Raw genomic sequence first — 23,854 nt, 5'->3', positions numbered from 1 at the left:
ATTGCCTAACCCCCACCCTGTCTTTTTTTCTTTTTATGAAATCCAGTTATTCTCTTTTTTCTTTGATTGCTTGTGTTTTAGGTATCATATCTAACTATTAACTAATATAAGATCATGAATATTTATACCTGTTTTCTTAGAGCTTTTTTTATTTTAGTTCTTATATTTAGATTCATTTTGAATTAAATTTTCTATATGGAGTGAGGTAGGGATCCAACTTCATTCTTTTTGCATAGTTGCCTTGGCACCGTTCGTTGAAATGATTATTCTTCTCCCTTTGAATTATCTTGGTACCTTATTGGAAACCAAATGACCATAAATGCACAGGTTTATTTTTGGACTCTAAATTCTGGTCCATTAATCTGTTTCTATCCTTATGCTAGTTCCACGCAATCTTGATTATTGTTGCTTTGTAGTAAGTTTTGAAATTAGGAAGTGTGAGTCTTCTAACTTTATTCTGTTGAAGATTGTTTTTGCTATTTTGGATTCCTTGCATTTTATATGAATTTTAGGATCAGCTTGTAAATTTCTACAAAAAAATCAGCTGTGATTTTTTAATAGAGATTGCATTAAATTTGTAGATCAATTTGGGGAGTATTACCATGTTAATCGTCTTCCAGTTCATAAACATGAAAGTCTTTCCATTTATTTAGGTCTTCTTTAATTTCTTTAAATGATATTTTTTATTTTTAATTATTTATTTTTATTTTTATTTTTTAAAATTTATTTTATTGATTTTTTACAGAGAGGAAGAGAGAAGGATAGAGAGTTAGAAACATCGATGAGAGAAACATCAATCAGCTGCCTCCTGCATACTCCCTCCAGGGGATGTGCCCACAACCAAGGTACATGCCCGTCAAGGGAATCAAATCTGAGACCTTTCAGTCCACAGGCCTAAGTGATATTTTTTAGTTTTCAGCGTATAGGTCTTGCACTTCCTCTGTTAAATTTAATCCTAAATATTTTGTTCTTTTTGTTGCTATTGAAAATTGTTTTCTTAATTTCATTTTGTATTATTAATTGCTTATTGCCCTGATTTACTTTTTTTTTTTTTTTTAATTGTGGCCCCAGTCAGTTTGGCTCAGTGGATAGAGTGTTGGACTGTGGACGAAAAGGTCTCAGGTTTGATTCTGGTCAAGGGCATGTACCTAGGTTGCAGGCTCCTTCCCAGACTGGGCTGGGCGCTTGCTGGAGGCAATCAGTCTCTGTGTTTCTCTCACATCGATGTTTCTCTCTGTCTCTCCCTCTCTCTTCTACTCTCTCTAAAAATCAATGGAAAAATATCCTTGGCTGATGATAAAAAAAAAAACCCCAAAAAACAAAGATAAAATATTGTGACATAATACACATAGCATAAAATTTGTTATGTTAACTATTTTAAATATACAACAGTTCAGTAGTGTTAAGTAAGTGAAGTACACGTATATCATTGTGCAACCATTCTCCAGAACTCTTTTCACCTTACCTGATTTACTTTTAATTTGAAGATTTAAATGGCCCCTCAGCTCTTTTGTTTTAAATGCTGTATCTTACAGTTTAACCTTTCTTGAGTGTGAAATTGAAATCTCTTGGTTAGAGTAGGACATAGGGGATTTGGATAAAGTTATTTTATAACTTATGGAATACACTAATACTTTTTTTTCCCTTCATGTCTATAAACCTCTCTTTGTATGTTGCAAACAAAAGCCCAAGGTGGTGTGCTAAGATGTTATCCTAGCTTAGTTTCTTTGATCCCAGACTGTGTTCCTGAGTCAATTCTTCAAAATTAAGAAACACAGGAGTAGTCAGAATGAATTCAGTCTGTTACCTGTATTTACAGTATGGAGTGTGTGGGTTGGTTTAGGTTTCTCACATTTAAATCAGGAAAAACTCCCTGTGGGAATGGAATGGCACTTGGCACTTCGACTTTGGTTTGTTTTTGCCCTACAAAAGGTCTGTCCAAGGCTGCAGAAAGCTGCCTCAACTCCAGCATTCTATGTAGATGTGCTGTAAATATTCCTTTCAGGGGTCTAAGATATGAAGTTCACATTTGCTAAGATGGATTTCTATATGCTCTAATTTTAGCATGAAAGATGTGAAACTCTATTTGGCAAACTATCATCCAAATAAAGTTATATAAAAAAATGGATTTCTTGGGTTCATTTCATGAACTGATGTTATTCAGCTCTTGATTACATTTCCTGTGTGTAGAGTATGTTTCACACTTGGTAACTGACTCATTTAAAGAGATGAATGGCCAAATTAAATGAATGTCCTTTTGAGCAGTTTTCAAGTGCATGCTTTCTGATTGGTTTTGTTTGCTTTATTCAGTGGAGAGAATAATGCTTTGTGGCCAATTTCATTTTAAGAGGGTAATGTTGAGTGATTGTTCATAGTTTAAAATATGAATAATTATGCTCCCTTGTTTGTATTCGATGAAACTCAGAGATGAAATCTAGGCTTTTTTTCTCTCTCTGGCCTTGCTCAGTGCTGCCTAGGAAGTTTTGGACAACTCTGCTGTGTTGAATTTTATGTAAATAATTTTTCTTTTTTAATGAAAAAAGTGACTATTGTGTCATTGTGAAGCAATAAAAAAATGGAGAGTCAGTAAAAATATATTTTTAAAGGGATTGTTTTGGTGTTTTTTTTTTCTTACACAAAGCAATGCAAGAGAGAAGAAAACTCTCAAAAGATAGTTGACTCACAGCTCTACTGGTATTGACAAATATATATTAATTAAATAACATATACATATATATATATATATATATATATATATATATATATAGTTAGCTATTTGGAATTTAGTTAAATAGGAAGACATATGCTTATTAGTGATAATTGACATTGCCCCACAGTGTTTGGAATGTTCAGTAAACTGCCATATATATTTTAAATATTTTTCAGTTACCCAAACCTTTTGTTTATTTCTTCAATGCAGATGTACTAATAGTATCTTAAATAATATTAAAGGATAACATAATGAGAATGGTGAACGGCTGTTCTCCATCTCCACAAAAGAAGAAGAAATGGATTAGGTTACAGGAGGGGAGATTTTGTTTGGACATAAACATAATTTCCTAATATTAGGGACATTAAAGCATATTAGCTGGTGTTTATTAAAATAATGAGACCTGACATTTCAGTATATGCTGTTTAGCAGGCACTGTGGTAAGCACTTTACATACATTATCTTATTTATTCTTACCAAGGCCTATGATGTGGAAACATTTTGTAAATTAAGAAACTGGGGCTCTGACAGGTGAAATACTTATTAAGGTTGCACTGCTAATAGGGTTTGAAACTAGATCATCTGACTATAAAGTCTGCTTTTAAAACAGTATACGAAGAAGAGCGAAAGCAGGGTTGCCCATTATAATACCATGGAGGGTGAATCAGTTGTAGACAGTAATGGATAACTGAGAATAGAGTAGCAACAGTTGTTCTGCTATCGTGATATGGCTAAAGAAGTAAGTAAGGATGTGTCCCTGATGGTTTTTAGTCTTTCCACTATGCATTCCAAAGCAGAATGATGTGATTCATATGTGAATTGTTTATAACAAAATTCCCAAAGTTTAAGATCCTACTGAGATTAAAAAAAAAAGGTTTCTGTAATATATGAAAACTCATTAATCAGCATGAAAGACATTAAAATCCATATACATAAACGGAGAAAACAAAGACAGGCAGTACAAATACACTTAAGGAATGAGGAAACCTCAGTCTTATAAGAAACCAAATAAATGCAAATTTAAACCATTATGTTAGTATGAATTTTGCCTACTAAATTAGCAAAAATTTATAAAGTTAATAACCAAAGTTGGTACCCTCATTCATTGCTGATGGTATTTTAAAGTAGTGTGTTATACCTGAAACTAATCTAATATTGTATGTCAACTGTAATTGCAAAAAAAAATTTTTAATTAAAAAAATAAAAATAAATTTTATATAAAGTAGTATGTTAGAAAAATAGTGATTCATCCAACAAATAAATATCCCTCTTTCCCAGCATTAATTCAGTAAATATGAAATGCACATACTTTTAAAATTATATATAAAAGCATAAGCAACCATCACAACTGAAAGGACGATGGAACAGGCTGCATGGGGTTACTAGGCCAGCAGGGGGATTAGTGAGGGGCAACCAAACAACTGAGCAGCAAGGCTGCATGGGAGACCAGGCCAGCAGGGGGGATAGTGAGGGATGGCCAAACAACTGAGCAGCAGGCTGAATGGGATGACCAGGCCTGCAGGAGGGGCAGTTGGGGGTGACTAGGCCTGCAGGAGGGGGCAATGAGGGGTGATCAGGCCGGCAGAGGGGGGTGGTGAGGGGTGACTAGGCCAGTGGGGGGCGGGGGAGTTAGGGGTGACCAGGCTTGTGGGCAGGGGGCACAGTTGGGAGTGACCAGGCCAGCAGTGGGGGCAGTAAGGGGCGACCAGGCCGGTGCCGGGAGCAGTTGGGGGCATCTAGGCTGGCAAGAGGGGCAGTTGGGGGTTACCAGGCCAGTGGAGGGGCAGTTAGGGGTCATCAGGCAGGCAGGCACGTGAGCAGTTAGGAGCCAGTGGTCCTGGACTGTGAGAGGGATGTCCAACTGCTGATTTAGGCCTGATCCAGGCCTAAACTGGCAGTCGGACCTCCCCCTAGTGGTCCTGGGTTGGAGAGGGTGCAGGCTGGGCTGATGTTTCTGTCTCTCTCTCCCTCTTCTTTCCTCTCTGAAATCAATAAAAAATATACTTAAAAAAAAACAAAAACAAAACCCTACAAATAAAACCCACTAATTTTATTTTTTAAGTTTTTACTTTTTTATTTTTTAGTCCTCACCTGAAGATATTTTTCCATTGATTTTTAGGGGAGAGGGAAAGACAGAAATATCAGTGTGAGAGAAAAACATAGATTGGTTGCCTTCTGCATGAGCCAGGACCGAGGCTGGGCCAGGGAGGATTCTGCAACCAAGGTACGTGCCTTTTACCAGAATTGAACCCGGGACCCTTTGGTCCGCAGGCCAATGCTCTATCCACTGAGCCAAACTGGCTAGGGCTGGGAAAGCATTCTTTATTTCAGAACAATTGAAAGCATGATGAAATTGACTTTATTAAAGGTGTGATTTCACAGTTTTAAAATTTAGTTTATATTTATTTATTGTATAACTATGACTGTGCAAGTAACTCCAGTAATAAGCCAATTATTTTACAGGTATTCGCAGTTTTATATGGAAGATAGCTTTTGCCGTTATAACATGTTTAACCATCACTTCTTTGATGGCGAGGTAAGAATTATAAACATTGTCTCTTTCTTCTCTTGTGAAGAATAAATTCAAGAGAATCTCTTTTGTTATTTTTCTAAAGTCCCTTAAGATCAAAGGCTGTTCCACCATTTACTCATAGAGATATTTTATTCATTAACTGAGAAGATATTGAGCATCTAGAAGTGATCAAATTATTTCTCTTTCATGAGTTTTCACTACTTTTTGGGTAAGGATCCACTTTCTTAGCAAGGCCCACATGGCTGTGTGTGGTCTGAGCCCTGCCACGCTTCAACCCCTCCTCTCCCTGCTGCTTGGCTCTTTGTGTTCATCTCGAACTTTCATCTGGAATTGGCCTTTTCACCACCGGGCCTTTTGCCCATGCCATGCCCTCTGCCTTCTATTCTCTGTTGCTTTGTTAACTTTACCTCATTCTTCAGAGCTCTGTTCCAAGTGACTTTCTCCAGCCTCCCCTGAGCCCCAGACAAGGTCAAGTTCTCCTTATGATACTATAGTTAAACTAGAGGCCTGATATGCGAAATTCGTGCAAGGACCTTGGCCCTGCTGCACCTGGGCCCCTGCTTACTGTGGCTTTGTCCAGAAGGAAGGACGTCCAGAAGGATGTCCGGTCTAATTAGCATATTATGCTTTTGTTATTATAGATAGTTGTTTGGTGTCTGCCTCCCTGGTAAATTTCATGCCCCAGTTAAGGGGATTTATAGTTTTATAGATTACTCCTTTAAAACTAGTGTCTGATAAAGATGTGTCAACATAGGTTCATCAATTCTAACAAATGTACCCCTCTGGTGGGCAATGCTAAGGGGGAGGCTGTGCTTGTGTAGGGCCAGGGGCATGGGTGATATCTCTGTATCTTTTCAATTTTGCTGTGAACCTAAAACTACTCTAAAAAAATAGTCTTAATAAAAAAATTAGTGGCTTAAAGGAAGCTTCTTTAAATATGATGCCAATAACGTCACTGTGAATAAACAACACAGCAGAGCTGATACTTCCACTCCTAGTTTGAGCTCTTTGTCAGTCTTATTACAAAATAAAAATCACAACCAACCAGGAGTCACACCTGCCAGGTTTTGATTGGAATTATCAAGATTTCTTGAAGCACATCTGTGTGTGTGTGTGTGTGTGTGTGTGTGTGTGTGTGTGACTTTTTAAAGATAGTGAACCATGCTAAAGTATTTATTGTGCTTTAAGGTATAGCTAATGATAGAATGAAAACCAATCAAGACTAAAAAACCAAGCATTTAGAAAATGAAAACAGATTTTGAATTGTTGGTTGGGATTGAAAATGAGTCTCCTGATTTAGTAAGGGTAGCCAGGGACGCACACCTCCTTTCAGGATCAGTTGGGCATTGGGATATCTATTTTTCAGCTATTTATCTCTCTCCCTCTCCCTTTCTTTCTGAAATCAATTAAAAAAATACATTTTTCACATTTATTTATCTTTTTTTAAAATATATTTTTATTTATTTTAGAGAGGAAGGGAGAGGGAGAGAGAGAAACATCAATGATGAGAGAGAATCATTGATTGGCTGCCTCCTGCATGCCCCCTACTGAGGACTGAGCCTGTAACCAAGGCATGTGCCCTTGATAGGAATTGAACCCGGGACCCTTCAGTGTCCAGGCCCATGCTCTATCCACTAAGCCAGACCAGCTTGGATAATAAAAATATATTTAAAAAAATAAATGCGAGTTTTTAGTGATAACTGAGATGAAGAAAAGAGTTAGGTTTCTGTCGACATTGGTGGCATAAGCGAGCATCTGTTTCCATAGGTGTCAACATTAGGACCTCCACAACTCTTGACATGATATTACAGCCTAGATTCTTACCTGGAAGAATATGCTTAATGTTTTTTAAGTTTGGTTAAGGGTTTAGGCCTAGCCGAAACTGGTTTGGCTCAGTGGATAGAGCGTCGGCCTGCGGCCTGAAAGGTCCCGGGTTCGATTCCGGTCAAGGGCATTTACCTTGGTTGCAGGCACATCCCCAGTAGAGGGTGTGCAAGAGGCAGCTGATTGATGATTCTCTCTCATCGATGTTTTTAACTCTCTATCCCTCTCTCTTCCTCTCTGTAAAAAATCAAAAAAATATATTTTAAAAAAAGTGTAGGCCTAGTTTACTGTTTATTTTCTTTTTTCTGCCTTTAACTAAGGAATTTGAAGATTTCCCAACATCATCCGTATTTTAGGTTCTGTTCTTGTCAGCAGGTTAAGAAAGTACCAGACCGCACTTGAAAAATGGTTAACCTTCTTGACACACTATCCTTTACTGTAGGACTGCCAGTAGGAGGTTAACAGTGACTCTCCTAGGGAAAAGGGGTTAGGATATAGTGCTTTTTCCTCTCATCAGTTGGGATTTAGTAGTAGAACAGTATATATTTTAAAGTACGTGTAGGTTTATTAAAGTTTAGCATACCACTCAACTTTAAAATCATATGCCACTCAGGGTATGGTTAAGTGTTGATTTGCTTTTACAGACGAGTACGTACTTGAAAACTATTACAAAGTCAGTTGACTGGAGTTGTTATTATAGGTGTATCTCTTATTAACGTCTCCCAAAATAACAACAATAACAAAAAAGATACATATTTTAGATAGCAGTTATGTTAAGTTTGCAGTTACTAAAATCACCTGGACCAGTTTGTTGGGAAAATGTGTTACTAGCATGGTCTCATGGCCTGGATACGTGTTGTTGTTTGTAGCCCTTCATTTATTTACCTACCGTGCATGCTCTCAAAACCCGGTGTTTAACTGGTAGTTGTAGCTCTTAGTAAATTGAACACATGGTGGTGGGCAGACCAGATAGGAAGGAAATGTGCCTTGTCTTTGTGTTTCCAGTGTTTGGCACAGTCCCTGCTACTGTTTATTGAATTTAGAGTTTTACTTAGTTTTTCATGGGTAATGAGTTTCTCTCTTTTAGGTTACTAAATTCAGGTTTTTAATTTAACCATTTGAAATGTGTAGTCCTCTGATAGTGATGGTATTTGAATTTGCAGTTTTAAAAACTTGCTTATCAAGAAACCCAAAGATAAAATCTCACAGGGGCTGAATGAGGGAGGATTGAGGATGTCAGTGAGGGACTCTGGGGTGGCAGATGGGTGAAATTTCAGTACCAAGAGTGAGATGGAACCCAGTGCATTCTCCTCCAAATAGGACGAAGTGCCTCCCTAATTTAGAAATGAATGTGTATTTTTCCAGGCTGCCCTTGAAGTATGCAGAACGTTTTTACAGGAAGATAAAGGTGAAGGAGTCATTATGGTGACAGACCCTCCTTTCGGTGGCTTGGTTGAACCTCTGGCTGTTACATTCAAGAAGTTAATTGCTATGTGGAAAAAAGGTCAAAGTCAAGGTGTGTAATTTATTACTTACTTCAAAGTAAACATGTACCTGCATATTTACTTTCTGTCAAATCAGATCTTGGTGAATCAGAGCACTAAAATTTGTTTCTGGTCTTTTTAAAAGCAGGCTTATTTGATAATGTGTCATGTTTTATCATCATGATACACTTGGATTGTCCTAATCTTTTTTTTTTAAATGGCTTGTAGATAATTTTATTCTTAGGGGAATAAAGGGACATGAAGAATAGCAATAAATTGTTGTTTTTCCAGTAAGTACAGGTATTTTTTTTTATAGTCATTTATATGGAGAGTAATGCTAAAATAAATATGTAATACTATAAAAATAAACTGTTTTTTGTGTACGCACAACGACTTTTGCCCACCCTGTATTTACTGAAGGGCCACGAACCAGGTGCTAGAAATAGAGTAGTGACCAAGCCAGCTCTCATGCACCTTACATTCCCTGCTCCTGAAGTCTCTCCCAGGACTCTGAGATGGCACTGATCTCTGGCCCAAAGTGCCAAACATGCCTAGATTTGGGGGGGAAAGTCAGACACTCGGGGCCTGACAGTGGTTATCAGTAACATAGATACCTGGTCCTAGCGGTGGAGGAATGGCTGAGGGTTATTATTCAGTTTCAGGTGGCTTAGGACTTCCAGGTATTTCATACAATGATCTAATTAGTTGGTACAATAATTTTTTAGTTTCCAGCTTATAAGCTGATAAGTTGTAAGAGCGTTAGGAGTTTGTGATCAAGTTTCTCAGTCAATTGTGCTACATAAATAGTGTGCTTTGGGGGACAGAATGCAAACAAAATCTAAAATATGACTCATAGTGTTAAGTATTCCATTTATTTTCAGTTCCCAAGTCACTTATCGGAGTGTATAAAGTCTGTATTATTGGGGAAGCAATGAAGAGCTTTGTGGGCTTGAATTCCAATTCTGCCACTTATCAGCTGCATGGACTTGAACCAATGACTTAAATCTTGTGGCTCTATTTTCTTCTTCTGCAAAATGGGATTATTAATATCTAACTCTAGAGGTTATTATACAGAGACAATATATACAGTAGAAAGTACCTAATATTGTGTTCAGCCTATACATAATAGCTGTGTTCCTGCCTTTAATATTAATTTTATATTCCATTTTTTTTGTAACATCTCTACCTTCACATATACTATTGTGATATGCATGTTAGGATTGCTTCATACATGTAGCTGTGTTTAGATATCGGAGAACGTTTCCATTACCTTTGTGAGAGGTCTGACTATACATGGTGCTCTGATAGACAGTCCTTCCTTTTGTGGGATTGAACTGTATTGAATGATTGTAGTTTCTTCTGATACCAGAAGCTTTCCAGTTATAGTTGTTATGTTTTTTCTTTAATATCAATTCTTATTTTCTTTCTCCTTTTTTTTGTGATCCATTAGATAACAATCACAAAGAACTACCTATTTTCTGGATTTTCCCCTATTTTTTTGAATCCCGAATTTGTCAGTTTTTTCCAAGCTTCTGCATGCTGGACTACCAGGTATAGTAAATATTCTGTCTTCGGGCATGATTGGAGAGTGTATTTTCAGCTTAAATAAATATCCTGATAAGACTATCCATTGGTTTTAGTAAATGAAAATACTATGAATTGTGCGAAATACAAATCCAGTGGTATCTAAGTGTCTGTTGTCCCCAGGGTGCTTATTTAAAATATGGATTTTTAGTTAGCAAAATAAACCTACTAAAGCAATATCAGAGGGTGGAGCCCCACAAAAACCAAACCAAACCAAACCAAACCAAACATTTTACTAAGCTTCCCAGGTAGTTCTGAAGTGCAGCTGGGTTTTAAAGCAGCTAACCTAATCTTTTATCATTACCAGAAGATTTCATAGCACCCATGGTCATCATAATGTGGTGACTTTTTCCTAGTTAAAGGTTATAGATAAGTAAGTAGCTTCTTCTGGTCTGTAGTCTACAATAAACACTCCATTGTGCAACTGCGAGGATGTCAGGATGTCTAAGGGAGAGGTATGCCTGAGGTCGTGGGGCATCAGAGAGCAGAGATGCTGAGGTCTGTTTGTGAGTGAATGTGCAGATTCAGGGAGGAATTGATAAGACCTCCTTCACATCTCTGCCCAAGGCCCTGGGAACCTGCCTTAGATGAGAATAGAGGCCAGAGGCCTTGGTAGTGCCACCCTCCCCTCAGCCTGGTCTTCTGCTTTAATGTCCATTTTCTTGTGTTCGTGTCCTTGAGTTCTGAAGTAAACCCATTGTCACCACTAGTATGTGAGGTCACCCAGTGGGCACTGCTTCCTCTTCTGTAATGATCTTTTTCTTTTTTAATTTATTTAATTTTTATTGATTTCAGAGAGAGGAGAGGGGGAGAGAGAGAAACATTAATGATGAGAGAGAATCATTGATTGGCTGCCTCCTATTGGGGATCAAGCCCACAACCCAGGCATGTGACCGGGAATCAAACCATGACCTCCTGGTTCATGGGTTATTGCTCAACCACCTTGCCATACCAGCTAGGCTATGATATTTTTCTATTTGAGTTTTCTGAGCAATTGATTATCCTCTAATTAAGGCTTTTCTTCCTATGATTGTAAATGTCTTCACTAATTATTCCAAGCTAGCAGTAGGTTCTAATCATTCTATTCTTGAAGATACACCATTACAAAAATTATGTAAGAGTTCTGAAAGGAGTAGGGTTACTAAAAACGAGGACGCAGATCCTACCTGTGATTTCACCCCAAATAGCAAATTTAATTTTGAAGTATTCACTTCCAGTCTCTTTTAAAAGCAGTTTACATATTTGTAATCATAACAGATGAATTTGAATTTTGTTTTCTTCACTGTCTTATATAAATGTACATTTTAAAATGTAGCTATGTAATTTTTATGCTTTTAATAACTTGAAATTATTTCATTGACAGGCTGTGTTATCATTCTCTTCTTTTTGGACTTACAGGTTGTTTCTACTTTTAAGGTTCTATAAATAACCCTGCCATTGACATCTTTTATTCATATAATTTTCTCCCATATTTTACATAACTTCCATAGAATTCCAAAAGTAAAATGGAATTCTAAAAATTACATTATTAAATTTAATAGACATTTTGATGACTATTGGACCATATAAACTGGTTCCTTTCCAAAAGTGTATAACACAAGCCATTTTAACCTTGAGTTTTTGAGCTCTGCTACAGACAAAATCCACATCACAATTCTCCTCAGAGGTGGTTTTCTTGCCTTTTTTGGGCACCCAGTTTTCTGTTTCTGGTCTAAGGGATGCTTCTAATATCGATATTTACAATGCAGAGATAGCTGACATATCCTGAAGATGTTAACTAATTAAACTAGTTCCCGTTTCCAGGAACACCTGCTGCCTTCTACAGTGAATCATTATCTAGTATAGTGGTTGGCACATAGTAGGTGCCCTACATGCTGAATAAAAAATAAATTAAAAAGTTATCATGAACTCTGGATTCGAAAAGGAACTGAGTTTTAATCCTGGTTTTGCCAGGCGCTAGCAAGGTGCATGTTATCTCACTCTCTGAATCTCATCTTACCTGATAAATAAGGATAGTAATACTCTGTCTGTCCCGTAAGGTCTTATAAATTATATGAGATCAGGCATCAAGAAGGCTTAGTCTAGGCCCTAAAACAGAGCAAATGTAAAGGCTGTTGTTGTCAGCATTGTCGGAACCATCACTGTCATTGTCGTAGCCAGCACTATATTGTCATCATTCAGATAATCCCAAGGTGGGGTAAAACTCTCTTCAGGTCCTTTTTTGTACAGTCTCTGAGACATTAAAATTGCAGAATGCAGGTATCTCAGAAAACTGTTCCATCTATTATGGACAAGAGTTTGAAATGATGGGAGGTAAAGGCATATCCAGAATAAAGTGATGAGAAAAGTTCATATACAGTAACCCATTATCGTTGTTTAAACAGCCTGTGTAACTAGGGAAGATCTTTTGGAAATATTGGAGTTTCGTTTTGAGAAATAGTTTCAAGATCCAAGGTTATTGGATATAATTTTGTAATTCCTTGTATTAGTGAAATAGGTTCTAATTGGGTCATGTATATTGGACAGGGTGAAAATCAGTCTTTTCAATAAAGAGAAAGCCAACTTTTAAAAAGAAAATTTAGAATAGTATTTATAAAACAAAACAAATATTTTTTATAATGTCTATTAATATACGACTATTGCCCATGACTTGCTCAGTTGGAAAAACTGATTTCACCATATCTCCTAGTGCAGCGATTTCAGCCTTTTTCACCTCATGGCACACATAAACTAATTACTAAAATTTTGCAGCACACCAAAAAACACATCACATTTTTTGCCAATCTGACAAAAAAATATATAGGTTTAATTTTTATTCATTCACACCAGGCAGCTGTTGTTGTGTTGGTAGTTGTCAACACAACACTTTTTAAATTGCCAATCTAAGGGAAAAAAGATCAGTGCCCCTGACTAAATAGTCAGGTATCGTATGCTTTAAAAATTCTTGTGGCACAGTGGTTGAAAATCTCTGTCCTGGCCTTAGGTAGTTTGGCTCAGTGGATAGAGCGTCAGCCTGTCGACTGAAGGGTCCCAGGTTTGACTCTGGTCAAGGACACATACCTCGGTTGCAGGCTCCTCCCCAGTGACCATTCGATGTGTTTCTCTAACATTGATATTTCTCTCTGTCTTTCCCTCTCCTCTAAAAATCAATGGAAGAATATTCTCCGGTGAGGATTAAAAAATAAGAGAAAATCTCTGTTGCCGAAACCGGTTTGGCTCAATGGATAGAGCGTCGGCTTGGGGACTGAAGGGTCCCGGGTTCGATTCCAGTCTAGGGCACGTACCTTGGTTGCGGGCATATCCCCAGTAGGGGGTGTGCAAGAGGCAGCTGATGGATGACTCTCTCTCATCGATGTTTCTAACTCTCTATCTCTCTCCCTCTCTGTACAAAATCAATAAAATATATTAAAAAAAAAAAAAAAAAAAGAGAGAGAGAGAGAGAGAGAGAAAATCTCTGTCCTGGTGGATTTAACCATTTTTGTTGTACCTCCCCTTTCATGATTTTTCTACCTTTGTTTTTGAAAACGTATCTGGACTTATCCTCATCATCATCATCCTTTCTGGGCCTTTTACTTTCTTTTCTTTCTTTTGTTACTTCACCCTCATTTTGTGGTACTTCTTTGTTTGTGTTAGCCACCTTTATCAATACAAATTTGGAAGTCTCCTCTCCTCCATCCCAGACTTTCCCCAGAGACCTTGATTAGGCCTTCTTCCTGATGTTGCCGGAGATGATTATAAGCCCTCAAACCACAATGCAGTAAAACCCCCAAAATCACTACATCTTTTTCTAAGATACTTTTTAGTATCTTAGAAAAAGATGTAGAGGTGAGAGGAAAGCAGAGATGCTTCACGACTTCATGTAATAATATACATTATGTAGACTCTTCTATGAGAAAGTACTTGATGAGTGCAGAATAAAATAGTTATCAAAGACCTAGGAAATGGAGTGCTTTATTAAGGGTAGATTAGAGAGGATGGATGTGATAATGAAAAGAAATTCTGGTTTAGTCAGAAGTTTGATTTCTAGCGCTGCCTTTTAGAGGCTGTTTAGTCTTGGGAGAAGTCACTTTATCTTTCCAGGTCTCTGTTTCCTTACCTATGAAATAAAATAAAATGATTGAACTAGGAAGGAGCAGGCAGAAGTTTCACTTTTAGTGCTAATTCTGATAAATTAATTAGTAGTGAATTTCTGGAGAATTTGTTGAGAATACCAGGCTCAGTGGCAGAGAGCAGTGGGGCTGATGAGTGATGTCTGGCCCCAGGGTCATGGTCAGGGTCAAGCACTGATGGCATACAGGGCTTGTATTTACCATATCTGAACTAGATCCTCTCACTTATCTTCCACCTGGACTTGCTATATGGTTTCTTATTTCTACCTAATCTGAGATATTTATCTGGATTGATAAAAGTAGAGCGCTTTGTTGTGGGTTTTTTTTCATACTGTCTTTTAAAAAATCATCCCGTATAGAAAACTGTGTTTTTAAGTCTAGTTTCATGTTTAGAAGTGAAGATATTTTGATAGGAATTTTTGAGGTATGATTGTAGAAAGATGGCAACTGAAATTCTTAAGACTTGATAAACAATAAAACATGTAATGGGTTCGGAGTGGCAAGGGGGTAATATATATACAGGGTGAGCAGAAGTAGGTTTACAGTTGTGAGTATGCGAAAGTTTATTCTTGCATTATTATTTATTAATCACTAGAGCAGCGTTTTTCAACCGCTGTTCCGAGGCACACTAGTGTGCCGCGAGATGTTGCCTGGTGTGCCGTAGGTGCAGACAAGACAAGAATTTTATAATTTTTCACTATTTTGTTTACTTAATATTTCATAATAAAGTAATTATAAAATACTTTCTTTGTGTTTATTTGATTCCTATTCAAGAGAATTACTTTATATATAGTCAATATAGGCACAGAGTTAAATTTTTTAACATTTTCTAATGGTGGTGTGCCTCGTGATTTTTTTCATGAAACAAGTGTGCCTTTGCCCAAAAAAGGTTGAAAAACACTGCACTAGAGGCCCAGTGCATGACATTCGTGCAGTGTGTGTGGGTGGTGGAGGGTCCCTCAGCTCTGCCTGTTTCCTCTCAGTCTGGCCTCACACAGTCCGAGGGGGTCCTTGGTGCTGCTGTGGAGGCAGGAGAGGCTCCTGCCACTGCCACTGTGCTCACCAGCCATGAGTCGAGCTTCTGGCTTAGGGGTGCTCCCCCTGTGGTAGCGTACTGATGTTGAGCATCCATCTGCTCCCTGGTGTTCAGTGCACATCTTAGCGACTGGTTGTTCCGCTGGTTGGTTGATTTGCTTATTAGCCTTTTATTATATAGGATTGTATTATTTTCTACACAGGCAATTTCAAACCTATTTTTGCCCTATGCTTTATATAGTAATTTTAAGGGAGGTTTCTTGGAATATGGAGAATATGAGTAAAAGACCTATAGCTGTGATCGAAGTTGATTGATAGAGCTGAAGAGTTAGTTCACTTGGGATCCTTTCAGTTTTCCTAAATTAAACAGAACATAGTCTTTAGGGAGTTATGAACATATCAGTACTCTGTTTTATTTCATCTCTGTTTCCCAGCGTGATGCGTGGAGCATAGTAGGTGCAAGATAAATGTTAGTGAACTTGAATGTCTTGGTTTCCCTATAACTAGTTTCAGTCTCACATTACAGAAGAAATTTGTGTAGAGATAAAATTAAAAGTTAGGAAGTACAGAGATTTTGTGCTTTCCCTCATTTCTATACAGTACTTCATCACATTAATCAGTTCCATGGGAGAAATTTTCTATTTGAAAGTGCCTCTCATCATCATTGTGAGTGAAATGTCAGGGATAATGATGGGAAAATGGTGTATCAGCTCTGCCACTAGTGATATGCAATTTGCAAAATTGTGTTTGCTTTACAGCGCTTCCATAGGAGGTTTATTTGTGTGGATGAAGCTATGAAATATGGATGCATGTTAGAGGTACATTAATTTACCCTAGCAGCATGCATTTTACATACCATATGTTTATAGTTAATTAGCACAACAAACCGCATTTAAAAATAATAATAATCTCAATTAGGTTATGCAAAATCAAGCAATCAACCACCTTCCTGACACATATATTCTCCTACTCCTTGGGTAACCATCAAGAAATTGCTCTTTTTTCCCCCTTTTCTCCCATCTGCTATCTATTATATTGCATGGAATATTCCATTTGCTAGAACTCTTCATAAGATTCTCTTGGGAAGAATTGTTTTTCTTTTGACATTCAAAATATCTTTGTTGAATTTAATAAGGTGCCATATATTTATTGAGTACAAAGAGGAGTGCAATGGGGGGAAATTACGAATTTAAATAATTTTAAAAGAAAACTGAAGGTACTATTTTTAAGGTGATTTAGAAGTAAAATCTACTTTTATATCTTAGACTCTAATAGGTAACATATATTCATAGACTTTTAAAATTGGGAAGAAACAGATGTAACGTATGCTAACTTCCCGGCTTAATAATCCTCTCCACTAAATTCACGACAAGTAGTCATCTATCCTCACTTGAATGCTTTCAGTGAGCGAAGTCCTACAGTCTTGCAAGTAAGGCAACTCAATTTATTGAATAGCTCTAATTGTTAGAAAATTTTCTCATATTGAGATAAAATATGCTCCCCATTAACTTCTTACTAGTAGTCCTGCTTCTGTTCTCAGAAGCAATAAGGGATAAGCCTAATTTCTATTCCACATGACACGCCTTCCGTTATAAAGTAGCTATCAGATTTTCCCAGTCTTTTCTTTTCTGAACAAACACCCCCACTATGTTAAATTCTAAATCCTATTCATTCCATTACTTTCATTGGAAATGAGCAGGTTTTATTAATGTCTCTCTTAAAATGTAGTGGCTGAATGTGGGGCTTCAGATGTGATCTTACTTATCCTTGCAGGCGAGCTGGGAGCTGGTGCTAGCTTTTGCCCAGTTATGCCAGGCTGTGGACTCGTCACACTGACAGCTGACAGAACCTCTAGGGCTGTTTTCCACACTGTTCCTTGTTCAGCTGGGCCTCCTCATCCTATACTTACTTTCTCCCACTGCTGAAGCTTGTTAATCGGTCTTCCTAAATTTGTCCACCTGTAAGTGGACCTTTAGGCATTGGCAGGGCCACAAAGAGAGCTTAGGACTTTTCTTTTGATTTCTCTTTCCATTGTCATCAGTTCCTTACAGTTTGGTGATTTGCGTATTAAATAGTTAAATTGCAAGCCAGTTTTGTTGTAAATACTTAAAAAAATTATTTATATGTATTTTTAATCTTCATTCCAGGATATATTTTTATTAATTTTTAGAGAGGGGAGAATTGGGGGGGGATAAGAGAAATATTGATGTGAGACACATTGATCAGTTGCCTCCCATATGTGCCCGAACAGGGATGAAAACTGCAACCTGGTATGTGCCCTGACAGGAAATCCAACCCTCAACTTTTTGGTGTTTGGGACGACACTCCAATCAGCTGAGCCCACCTGGCCAAGGTGGTTGTAAATTCATAAGTGTATTCTTGTTTAGAATCTAAACAATTCATTACAACTTAGTATTTGAAAGTTGTGATCTATCATAAAAATCTCATGGTAAGCTGAAAACGGTTTGGCTCAGTGGATAGAGTGTTGGCCTGCGGACTGAAAGGTCCCAGGTTTGATTCCGGTCTAGGGCATGTACCTTGGTTGTGGGCACATCCCCAGGAGGATGTGCAAGAGGCAACTGATTGATGATTCTCTCTCATCAATGTTTCTAACTCTTAGAATGTCCCCTTAGCCCGGATTGCAAGAGGGTGCAGGCCAGGCTGAGGGACCCCACCAGTGCACAATCGGGGCTAGGGCGGGACATGGGAGGTTGGCCAGCTGAGGAGGGACTGCAGGAGGGCTCCAGGGTTTGTCTGGTCTGTCTTGCCCAGTCTCAATCACCTGGACCCCAGCAGCAAGCTAACTTACCAGTTGAAGCGTCTACCCCCTTGGTGGTCAGTGCACGTCATAGCCACTGATCAACTGGTTGACTGTCTGCCCCCTGCTGGTCAGTGCACATCATAGCAACTGGTTGGCCAGTTGACTGTCTATCCCCTGGTGTCAGTGCACGTCATAGCGAGTGGTTGAGCAGTCTTAGCATGTCATATTATGCTTTGATTGGTTGAATGGCCAACCGGACACTTACCATAGTAGGTTTTTATTATATGGGATTATTGATTATACTAGAGGCCCGATGCACGAAATTTGTGTAAGAGTAGGCCTTCTTTCCACCAGCTACTGGCACTGGCTTCCCTCTGGCACCCAGGACCTGGGCTTCCCTTGCAGCCCCAACTTCATCTAAAAGGTTGTCCAGAAGGACATTCAGTCTAATTAACATATTATGCTCTTATTATTATAGATTCCCTATGCTGTACTTCATGTCCCCATGACTATTTTGAGACTACCAATTTGTACGTCTTACAAAATCTAAATTCTTAATTACATAATAGCCTTTCTTGTAAAGTCTATTGTATTGGATAAAGGATCAGAGTTGTTCTCAATGTTAGGCAATGTGAATTTGTCATAACAAATTTTATTGTTGTTATAATGAAATTTCACTGCCATAGAGACCTTCCTGAAGCTGCTCATTATAAGTAAACTCTTGTTTTTAAGAATTTCTTATTAATGCTTCAACCTGTATCGTGGCATCAGCTTATTCATTTATTGGTTAAAGAATCTTACAAAATATTGACTCTTTTGAGTAAATTTTCTTTTTCCATTTTTTTAAACTTTCTAGGTAGATTATGATAATCATGCACTTTATAAACATGGAAAGACAGGTCGGAAACAGTCTCCTGTGCGTATTTTCACCAATATTCCACCCAACAAAGTAATCCTTCCTGTGAAAGAAGGGTATAGGTAAGATCTTAGTGGGACCTTGAAATTCATGTCACTGAGTATCAGTTTCGTATATCTAACATTAAAATGCTTTTAATATTGACTCATGTGGTTCTGTTACTTTTAACTATGACCCATAATTTTGTATTCAATTAAATTTGGATTACACCCAGTTTTTGTAATGAATGCAAACTTTTTTGTAATGCAAACTTTTATCTACTCTTTGAATCTCAATAAGTATATGCAGCTAATTTCTTCAAGTCTTTCTTTCCTCTGTAGGTTTTGTCCTCTGTGTCAACGATATGTTTCTCTAGAGAATCAACACTGTGAGCACTGTAATTCATGCACATCCAAGGTATAACTTTTTTTAGAATACATTTTTATTCAACTATATTAGCTTTATTTTACTAGTTTTCATGACATTTAATGTTATTTTGTTAATGTAATTTGTGTTAATATGTTATCATTTATTAATTATACTTGAATGCAGCATTTTATTTCTAATTATAAAGTACAACAGGTTTAAAAAAAATTACTTAGACAAATAAGAGAGTCCTGGAGCAAAGTAAGCCTGAAACATTGCTGGAGGCACAAATGACAGAACTGAAGCTGCCCTACCTCAGGCACATCCTGAGAAGGCGGGGTCCTGTGGAAAAACAATAATGCTGGGAAAATAAGGCATCAGGAAAAGAGGAAGATCAGATATGAGATTGACTCCATAAAGCAGTGGTCGCCAAACCTTTCCAGTTGGCAACCTCTGCTCCAAAGGTTTCCTTGAAGTTAAGTAAGCCATAGGCATGAGTTCTTAGGAGATGAGCAGGGCTATTGAGGATAGGATATTGTAGACATCCCTCATTCATGGGGTCCCCAGGAGTGGAGTCAACTCCACAGCATATAACATAGTTAACTTAGTCATCGTAATAATTACTTGAAGTTATTTTTATATGGTACTGTATGGCTCCTAAAATTATTACTGTTTAAAATAAGGCACTAAATTTTGTTAAGCATACAGAATTATGATGTTTCGAATAAGGCATTGAAGTATTTGATACCATCACTGAAGCTATAATTAATAACATGTCCTGGAGGAAGGACACCATGGGACAAACCTCCTCTTTATTTTTAGGAATCACCCTTGAGTTGCTCTGTTGTTTTAAACTAGAGGCCCGATGCATGAAATTCATGCAAGACTAGGCTTCCTTCCCCCGGCTGCCAGCACCGGCTTCCTTCTGACACTTGGGACCCGGGTTTCCCTCCAGCTGCAGGCAGGCACCTAGGACCTGGGCTTCCCTCTGACACCCAGGACCTGGGCTTCCCTCCGGCCGCTTGTAGGCACCAAGGACCTGGGCTTCTTTTGCAACCCTGGCTTCGTCCAGAAGGTGGTCTGGTTTAATTAATGTATTATGCTTTTATTATTATAGATAAATCTACTCAGAAAGAACATGTGAAGTTTAGTTTGTCCGATAAGGACATATTATTCTTCAAAGGAAAGAGGACATATATTTATAATTAAAAGAAAGCATATTTTTCATAACTTTATAATTTTATTACTGGTTATACTAGTTTTTAATTTTGTTAACATATCTGATGATGTATATTTTCAGTTCTTTCAGATGTTATCTGTATTTTTCATCCTAAAAAAAATGATGCCCAAAGCGTAAAAGTGCAAAATGTGGAAAATAAAACTTTATTATAGAGATGCGCACATAGTGGTAAACAAACAAAAGCAAGGAAGTGACCATCCCAAAAGCCAGACTAGGTGTCACTACTCTGGGGAAGGAGGAAGCTGGATTGGCCAGGGGCACGTAGGGCAGTGTCCAGGAGGCTGATTGTGTTCTGTTTCCTGACCTGTTGGGTTCATAAGTGGTTACTTCATAGCCTCATTAAAGTAGAAATACGTGTCTTATGCACTTTTCTAGGTATGCTTTATTTCACAGTTTTAAAATCACCCAAATAGTAACCTATCATCTCTACCTTTCTAAATTATATAGTTCTCAGATATGAATTTTATTAAGGATTATGCCAGATTGACATATAAAAATTATGAATCATTAATTCTCTTGAAATTTTCATTGGGTCCTTCCTTGTGCAGATGGGGTTGCTTGATCTGGAGTGGACTTTAAAGATCATTTAGAGAAATCCCTCCAGTTGTAGAATTAAGGAAATTGGGGTCCATCAACGAGACACTGAGTAGAGTGGAGATATGCATATGTTAAAATCAAAGTATGTAATTTTGAAGCTTAGGAAAGTGAGGAATAGGAATTAATAATTTATGCAGATTTTAATAAGACATTTTAATTTTTAATTGTGGGACTTGATTTTTAATGACAAATTAAATATAATTTAAAATTTGTTTTTGTAGGATGGCAGGAAATGGAACCATTGCTTTCTCTGCAAAAAATGTGTAAAGCCTTGTAAGTATTTTGACTTAGTGTTTGAGATCCTGTGAAAACAGTTGATTTTTTCTTCATGTAAATAGGATTTGTATGTAACTGCATGTATAAAAGAAAAAATTTACTTACTTTTTGATTTTTATAATTTACCAAAGTGTACGTTCTCTACTTCATAGAGAGCCATGACTACTAACCTCTTTCCGTGTGCCATTGGATCTGGGTTGTTTGAATAGGGCTTTGTGTCACACAGCCAGCCTCCGTGTGTCAGTGGCTCTAAGGTCACATGACTCACTAGAGAAGGACTAAATTTGTTGCCATGTCTCAGACAGAAGTTAGCTGATTTATAAGGCATTCCAGCCTTTTAGCTTTGGGCTCTTTAGTGAAATTATAACCAGCTATGCAAACCTGTGGCAGTAATTGAAGTAAACACTATTCATGGTTCCCTATCATAAAGGTTAATCAAATGAAAAATTACATTAAATGAACCTCTTCTAAAACTCAATTTTTATTTTACAGCCTGGATCCACTGTAGCGTTTGCAATCACTGTGCTCTTCCCGATCATTCTTGCGAGGGCCCTCGAGATGGCTGCTTCATTTGCGGTGAATTAGATCACAAACGTAGTTCTTGTCCTAGCATCTCTGCAGCCACGACCATGAGCAAGTTAGTTGAATTCTTTTGTTTACTAGAAGACAAGTTTCCTTGTGTGACTTATACAGAGTCATCCACAAAAGTGTGTAATAATTGGAAGATTCAAAAGTGCTAAAGTAATTGTATTGTTTGCATGGATGGGGGAAGGATGATATGAAGATGAGTCCAAGAGCTTAGAATTTTATAGTAAGACATGAAAATAACCAGAAAATAAGGTAGAAAGTGACTAACTTTATATCTCCTGTGGTTAGTGTGAAATTATAATTTATGGGGCGAGAGTTCAGGCTTTCTTGAAGGATCTGCTGTTTAAGTCAGGATAGACTAGCTGCTCTAGATACTTGGTAGTGGGTAAAGCTGGAGCAGGAATCTCAGATGCAGTGAAATGTATCATTCCACAGTGGACATACTGGAAGATGAAGTTATTTCTTTAAAGTATATGAGATGTCAAGAAAAATATTTAGACATATTTCATATTTAAATATTTAAAGTTTAATTTTTACCTTTTGTCTGTTATAGTTTCCCTTCTCTCACCAATTTTAAAGTTTAATTTTTACCTTTTCTCTGTTATAGTTTCCCTTCTCTCACCAATATTTGGTGTTGGTTATTACGCAGAGCAAAGTCATACCAATGACACTGGCATACTTAGAAAAACCATTGCTATTTCAACTGGACTAATTTGAATGATTATACCTTTTTTTAAATATTAAAAGGGATGATAAGCATTGGGACCTCTTGTTTTATTGATATGAAGATCAGATAGCCAAGTTTAACATTACACAAAAATTGAGATCAGGATCAAAATTTGAGCTATCAGATGACTTGTGATTAAAAAAATATCTGTAGCTCAGTTGGTTAGACCATCATCCCATATACCAAAAGACTGCAGAGTCAATTTCCAGTGAGGGCACATACCTGGGTTGCAGGTTCCATCCCCAGTCAGAGCACCTGCAGGAGGCAACTGATCAGTGTTTCTGTCTCACACCAATGTTTTCCTCTCTCTATTCCTTCCTCTGTTTCTCTCAAATCAATAAAAATAGCCCAGCTGTCGTTGCTCAATGGTTGAGCGTCGACCTATGAATCAGGAGTTTATGGTTCAGTTCCTGGTCAGGGCACATGCCTGGTTTATGGGCTTGATCCCCAATTTGGGGCATGCAGGAGGCAGCCAATCAATGATTTTCTCTTTCATCATTGATGTTTCTAACTCTCCCTCTCCCTTCCTCTCTGAAATCAATAAAAATATATTGTAAAAAAGAATAATAAAATGAAATCAATAAAAACATGTCCTTGAGCAAGGATTAAAAAAAGAAAGAAGTTACCTATTAGTAATAGAAGTATCCAGTTCTTTGGTACCTGTGATAACACTAGTGACCCGGTACATGGATTCATGCACATTGAAAGGAAATTAATTAGAAGAATTATTTTAATATGGCTATTTGCCCTTTCTCTATAATAGAAGTGTCAACCAAATTTATGATCGACAATGACAGATTGAAACCCATGGCTGCGATCGTCACCAGTGAGAGCATTATATGTATTGTGCATGCATGAGTCAATTTATCCTTTGAAATATATAGAATAAACTTGCTTAATTAGACCTGCTTTCTGATTTAGTTCAACCTTTTCCAGCCCAATGAAGCACCTCAACTTCTCTTTCAGGTAATTGTCAGCAACAAGCAGTAAATATCAACACAAAGCAGATTATTGTAGATCACGCAGGGAGAACAAAGGGTAAAATATTTAACTGCAACAGTGTTTGACTATATTCTGTGCAGTGAGAAAACCTGACGTCATTTTCAAGGTCCATCATTTCTTCTT

General features: G+C 37.5%; 1 protein-coding gene across 2 annotated transcripts in view; it reads left to right on the top strand.

Moving 5' to 3' along the window:
* The window catches only part of ZCCHC4 (zinc finger CCHC-type containing 4), a 43,522-nt gene that overhangs the window by 15,470 nt on the left and 4,198 nt on the right, over positions 1–23,854 (top strand). Inside the window, exons 6-12 of one of the 2 annotated variants that reach the window (XM_036419218.2) lie at positions 5,174–5,246; positions 8,433–8,583; positions 10,002–10,102; positions 18,897–19,018; positions 19,277–19,352; positions 21,360–21,411; positions 21,907–22,051. In XM_036419218.2, coding sequence (XP_036275111.1) covers positions 5,174–5,246; positions 8,433–8,583; positions 10,002–10,102; positions 18,897–19,018; positions 19,277–19,352; positions 21,360–21,411; positions 21,907–22,051 — 720 coding nt within the window. Of the gene's footprint in view, positions 1–5,173; positions 5,247–8,432; positions 8,584–10,001; positions 10,103–16,037; positions 16,122–18,896; positions 19,019–19,276; positions 19,353–21,359; positions 21,412–21,906; positions 22,052–23,854 lie in introns of those variants that run through there. The other variant, XM_045573598.1, reaches the window with a different exon arrangement.

This window comes from Pipistrellus kuhlii, unplaced genomic scaffold (assembly GCF_014108245.1).
Source record: "Pipistrellus kuhlii isolate mPipKuh1 unplaced genomic scaffold, mPipKuh1.p scaffold_m20_p_1, whole genome shotgun sequence".
Taxonomy (NCBI): Eukaryota; Metazoa; Chordata; class Mammalia; order Chiroptera; family Vespertilionidae; genus Pipistrellus; species Pipistrellus kuhlii.
Note: the sequence above shows the minus strand (reverse complement) of the source record. Positions and strands in the feature narration are given on the sequence as shown.